Source organism: Nanorana parkeri, unplaced genomic scaffold, assembly GCF_000935625.1.
Source record: "Nanorana parkeri isolate BGI_ZX_2015 unplaced genomic scaffold, ASM93562v1 scaffold174, whole genome shotgun sequence".
Taxonomy (NCBI): domain Eukaryota; kingdom Metazoa; phylum Chordata; class Amphibia; order Anura; family Dicroglossidae; genus Nanorana; species Nanorana parkeri.
This window is the reverse complement of record NW_017306442.1, coordinates 370243-376616: the sequence shown is the minus strand read 5'-3', so window position 1 is coordinate 376616 and position 6374 is coordinate 370243. Positions and strand designations below refer to the sequence as shown.

Sequence of the window (6374 nt, the reverse complement as noted above, 5' to 3'; positions counted from 1 at the left end):
TCTAAAAAATATATATTGATATATAGATTGATTAAAAAAAAAGTGCATTTATTATTATTTTGCAGCGATAAGCTGTAACCCATAGTAAGCGATCACAGGCCATTCTGCTGAAATCAGTCTAACACAGGATTGTTTCTGATTGGTTGCTGTGAGAAATAATAACTAATTATTATTATAATTATAAAGCTATAAGCTGTAACCCATAGTAAGCAATCACAGGTCATTCTGCTGAAATCAGTCTAACACAGGATTGTTTCTGATTGGTAGCTGTGAGAAATAATAACTAATTATTATTATTATTGTCATTATACAGCGATAAGCTGTAACCCATAGTAAGCAATCACAGGTCATTCTGCTGAAATCAGTCTAACACAGGATTTATTCTGATTGGTTGCTGTGGGAACTAATAACTCTTTATTAAATAAGGCCACACACATTGATTAAAAAAAAGTGTGCATTTATTAATATTATTTTGCAGCTACCCATAGTAAGCGATCAGAGGTCATTCTGCTGAAATGAGTCTAACACAGGATGGATGTGGGACATAATCAGGCCAGTCAAGGCATATTTGCATTTGGAGTATGTTTGTTTGTAATAAGTATATTATAAGACAACACTGAAACATTGTATGTTGTGTTCCTGTGATGTGTGTCTTGCAGTGCAGAGAGATGTTCTTCTTTCATGCTCACACACACACACACCCAGCATGTCCCCACCTCTCCTAGCTGACCCTGACACCCAATCCGGATGCTAATTGTATTGGATGAGCTCGGGGCTGTGACGGCGGCTGTGATTGGCTGCCGGCTGTCAATGTGCTGTGTGCAGCTGGAGTTGGAGCGGTCAGTGTACACGGGAGGTTCGGGGCAGCATCAGTCAGCGCTCGGCAGCTGCAGCATCATAGGCAGGAGAAGCATCACCTTCCCCAGGAGAGGAGCGCAGGGCAGCCCCGGCCATCACTCACCCTCCCTCCCATCATACCAAGCAAGGACACAACTTACCCTGGACCGGAATCCCCCTGTGGGGACACCAGAGACATTGGGTGACACCTCTACAGAATGGAGGAGGATACCGCTCGCTGAGCCCACCAAGCACCAGGCAAGGAAAATCATGTAGAACTGCACAAAGGAGCCCAAGTCATTGCACTGAACAAAGCGACATTTGACAGAGCTGCAGCATTTCAGATAGGTCATTGGATCTGATTGCTAGAATAGAGTGCTGATTCTGTGTATGTGTGTGCGCTCTTGGAATCCTGTATGTAGTCAAATTAAAGGACTACACCCCTTCATCAAAAAGTGTCTTTGGCTTGCACTCATTGCAACTGCCTGGCTCCAGCTTAATTCCATTGCAGCTTCTTCTGGGTGCAGTGTCACAGTCTGCATTCCTGGCCTGTGGGTTGAGCTGTGTGCCCACTGTGTCATGTAGAAGCATCCACATCTTGGACATGCCCATTTTCAACCGTTCTGTCTTTTTTGTATCTTGGGGCCCCTGTATGCCCCTAATGTCAGATAAGTGCAGCTCAGTGCACAGCACCCAGTACATTTGCTAACTGGGGTCAGTGCTTTCCACCCAGAGATACCTCCAGTCCTATAGGACAAGCTCCGAAAGGCTTCCTGACGTTGACAAGCTCCGAAAAGGCTTCCTGGCATTGCCAACTGGGCTGTGCATGTTGCTTCCATTGCCTGTGGTCCAGCTTTCTAACTCTTCTAGTTTAATTTCTTGGCTTTTGCACATAGCCCATCCACAGAGGACATGGAGAGGATGCGAGGATACTCATGGTGGCGTCTTGGAGTTGTCTTCTTTGTACACTGGGCAGCAGGGGATACGGGGAGCAAAGCCAAGAGCTGTGAATCGGTGAGGCAGGTGTACAATGCCAGGGGCTTTAGCCTCACTGGAGTGCCCCAGTCAGAGATCTCAGGTGAGTGCTTCTCTTATACTCTCATTCTAAGAGAATGGTTAATCTTGGACATTGATGAAAGAAAAAATATGTTTTAGGTGGAATGAGATGAAATGTTATTCACGTGCCTTAAAAGTCTTGGAACCCGTTTGGTAAATTGTAATGGTCAGCACAATCTTCAACCACTCCTAACAAAAGCTGTAGAACTCAAGTAGTATATCAAATCTCTTTAGAGGATGGTTCAGAAGAGCAGCATATGGCCTCCAGCTGTTGAGGAACTAAAAGTCTAAGCAGGTTGTTAACATCTAATTGTTAGTACATATACATCCTCAATAGTTTGAAGGCCTTGATCTACAAATTTTTGCCTCAGGCTTGTAATACACCATAAAATGGTTTCCATTCTATGCCCTGGAATTGAATGGTACCGTACTAAATCTTCAATCCACGGCATTGTTCCAGTCATTGTATAAAACGTCACAGGATTCCAGGGAGTATCCCTGTAAGTTGGTCAAGGTCCTTTTTGTTGTAGTTCTGAAGCTGTTCTTAGGTTCACATTGCTGTAACAGGCTTTATTATATTTCCTAAATGGTATCAGTTAAAGTGGAGCTGTCAGTCCGATCAGTGGACTCAAGATTATTGGACTTATTAAAAAACATGCTGTAACCCTCAATCACCAACCAGAAATGAGCTTTTATTAGTGTACCCATTCTAACATGCTGAAAACTGTTTTCTGTTTGGTTTGCAGTGGCTGGATGCAAACCACTGTTTTTTGCACTGTTCTAATTAACGTTTTGTTCAAAATCATGGCAGTGAGAGCTGCAATATAAATGTTTGAAGTCTCCTAATTTCAGAGTTTCTTAATTGGGCTAGAACAGTCTACCTTCCAGATAACCATTGAAGAACCGTACTGGGATCTCTGCTGGTCTTACTTTGTGTTCGGCAGTTGAGTAGTTAACGAATAACACAAACGAAATGTGTTTTTTTTTTACTATGGTGTATTTATGATGACCGTTTGTGATATCACAATTCTTCATATTAACAATGACAGAAAAACTTCCATCAATTCTTTAAAAAAAAAAAGGGTTTTTCCAACATTCACATGTCAGTCTAATGTGATCTGTCAGCTTACCTCTTTGCTGAACAATGCCCAGTTGTCCAGTACTATGTATTGTGACTCTTTATTGAAGGGGTGCAAGCAATTGTAACGTAATCTTGGGGTACAAGTGCTTGAGAAGTCAAATAGAAATGGTAATGTGATACTCCATTGTTCTCTACACTGAAATACCCTGCTATTGCCCTATAGAGTATACCAGCTACACCTACAGCATGTCCCACCTAACCCATGTGCTACAGGGTGGAAAAGAAACCGAAAGACTTTATCACTCACAAATTTAAAAATAGAATCCTTGATTATTAACATCACAGTCATGTACATCTACCCTGGCATCATAGTAAATTTTCCAGTGCTAGTTCAGTGTGAACCTCCAGCGTAATTGCCTAGTATTAAGATTTCAGCTGTACTCGAAGTCTGACAGCTTAGTGAGTTCTCTACCAAGCCTGCAGGTGTTTGCCAACGAGTGTCTTCTGCGCTGAAACCTGCATGGACATGCCATACAGATTCTTTATTCTGACTTCTTAGGCCAGTGACACATCAGAAAGCATTGCTACAGTCATGTGATTATATACGGTAAAACATCTTTGATGACCGGGAAAAACCAGATAAGACACTAAAATTCTCTGCCGATGGTCATAGTCCCTCTTAGCTCAGACAGTGGAACAGTTAAACCTAGAGCGTATGATCTTCATGAATAAAGCAAGAAGTTAGGAATCATTACTGCTTAGCCAGTAATGTGGTTGTTATTGCACATTCTTCTTTTATTTGTGTTAGTAAACACAGTTTAATGACTGCTTCAGCTCTTTAGACAATGTTATATGCTAGCGGACAGCATTATATGGCAGTTATTTGTTTAAGTAGACTGATTTATGGTAACACTTGTAAAGGTTTGAAGCTGGTGACACATAGACTATTTGAGGTCCAGCAAATGGTTTGCTAAGATGTAGAATACCAGTCTTCACACTTTATAAATCACAAATAAACAGGGGTGGAAAAATCAATATGGAATTGAGGGGCCAGTCTGTCCAATCCAGGAGCCAGTAGGACTTTTTTAGGAGCCAGCTCCATTGACAACAATTAGAGAAAATCTCAAAAGTTATGCGCCAGCATTAGTTACCTGGCTCCTGGGATAGATAGATAGATAGATAGATAGATAGATAGATAGATAGATAGATAGATAGATATTGCTCTAAAACCTTTGAGCCTCACCAGTGTAATTACTGTTGGCCTCATCAGTTCCAAACCAATCTTTAGCTCCATACATCTGTAGTATTGGCATTTCTGTTCCAGCTCCGTAGTTTCCTATAGTTACAAATTACTGCTGAGAATATTCTGAGGTCCCAAGATTGTTAATCATAACTGTATAAAATGTAGAATAGATGTTGAGATTCAGCAGGGCAAGTCAAGTAGGAACCATTAACTGTCTTCTTGCAAATGTGGATGCTGGATGAGCACCCCTAGACATAAAATCATGGTTGTATGAAGATGTGACATGCTGATTTGCTCTTCGTTGCTTATCCTGAGCAAAGACTGTGAACTACAACCACCGGCTTTTCAGTGTCTTTACTGGGAAACGACGGGGGATTCACAAATTCCTGGGAAATGTTTTTGACATTGGTGTTCATAACCAGAGGAGCAACTAAAAGCAGTGGGGGTGGTAGGTTAGAGGTCTAACAGGGGTATTCACAAAAGGGTGAAGAGTTTGGAGAAGGCAGGAGAAGTGAACAATCTACGATAACATAGCTGATCTGGAAAGTGAGCTGAATTGGAGATTGTTTCCAGTTCACCTATGTTGGCCTAGATTGTTTACTTCTCCTGCCTTCTCCAAACTCTTCACCCTTTAGTGAATACCCCTGTTAATGATACAGGCTTTGGTGAACATAACAAACATAGGCCCTTCATATCTGTCATGCAAGTACCTGGTTTCATTTTAACTAGAGCAGCCAAAAAAAGATAAAAAAGAATAACACATTCAAATATAAAGTCACCAAAACCAACTTGTGCTGCAATATTTACCTTCAGTCCAAAGATTTCCCCCTCAATACTTTTTTTTTTGCCACTCAATGTCCTTAGTCTGGTGGCCAGCATTATTTATCTCCCTTTCTCTGAGCCCAGGTCATCCTGGTCCTACCTCAGCCTGTGACTGGACAGTAAAATGAGAAGAGGCAGAGTGATAAGCTCATCTTTCTGTCACACTGCTTTATCTTCTTATCAACATACTTCTGGTCAGCACATGAAGTGCTTGGCTCCATGTACTGCTTCTTTCTCTCACACTCCAGCCCTGCTGTACAAGAAGTCGATGCTAGGTCAAATCAGGTTCTTACACTCACTGCTTGTATTTGAAAAATAGATTTGAAGAACAAAAATTTTACTAACCTTTCAAGTGGGTTCAAGTGGACTTTTACACATATCTTTAAAATAACAGCAAACACACCTTTAGAAATGTTTAGTGATGACAATCTACAAACAAATACTTATAGATAATTGCAGGTATTCTTTCCATACACTATTTCTCTTTTCTCCCCCAGTCTTCTGACAGTGGCCATGTTAACTAAGTAACTAAGGGCAGATTACTAGTTCTCCTTTTACTTCCTGGATTTCTGGCACATGTGACTAGACATGTGACTAGGGCATGTGACCATGCACATCAACCCAGGGGAGGAAAATGCCTGAGATCTTGTGATATTACAGATGAGATTTCCCAGTAATGCTCTGCTGATCACAAGGCAATCGCTGTGTGCATTGCTTTGGCAAACTGAAGTCATTTTGCCCTTTGAAAGCAGGAAGTGAATGATCTGCAAGTGTAAGTATTTCATAATCACAGAATTTTACACCTGACATGTCTATGTTATTATTAATCATCACACATAGAGGGATGCATTGGTATAATTTGATTTTTGAGTGTAAAGTTTTGTTTTAACCACTTGAAGGCCATAGTGTTTCACCCCCTTCCTGGCCAGGCCATTTTTCAGTATTCAGCGCTGCGGTACTTCGACTGATGTTTATTCTGTCATGCAACGCTTTACTGAAACGATTTTCATACCATTTTTTGGGGACAGATAGAGCTTTCTTTTGGTGGCTTTTATTCACCACTGGGGTTTTTATTTTTTACTATATAACAAAAAAAGTACCCTAAATTTTGAAAAAAAACATGTTTCCCTATAAAATGTTATGAAACATTTTTTTTCACCCCAATTTTTTGGTAAAATATAAAAGTCGGGGTCACGTCGGGTAAATAGACACTAAACATGTCAACCTTTAAAATTGCGCGTGCCCGCAAAATCGCAGAAAACGACCGCAGCCAAAATTGGCCATAGGCGACGCTTTAAACGTTTTTACCGCTCATCAGTTTAGTGTCATCAGTGA

At 41.0% G+C, this 6374-nt stretch overlaps 1 protein-coding gene across 1 annotated transcript in view; it reads left to right on the top strand.

The window, feature by feature from the left end:
• The first annotated feature begins 1607 nt into the window (after positions 1 to 1607).
• The window catches only part of GPC1 (glypican 1), an 85484-nt gene continuing 80717 nt past the window's right edge, over positions 1608 to 6374 (top strand). The window contains exon 1 of the mRNA XM_018554834.1: positions 1608 to 1915. Within this exon, the coding sequence (XP_018410336.1) occupies positions 1750 to 1915 (166 nt within the window). The 5' untranslated portion in view covers positions 1608 to 1749. The remainder of the gene's footprint in view (positions 1916 to 6374) is intronic.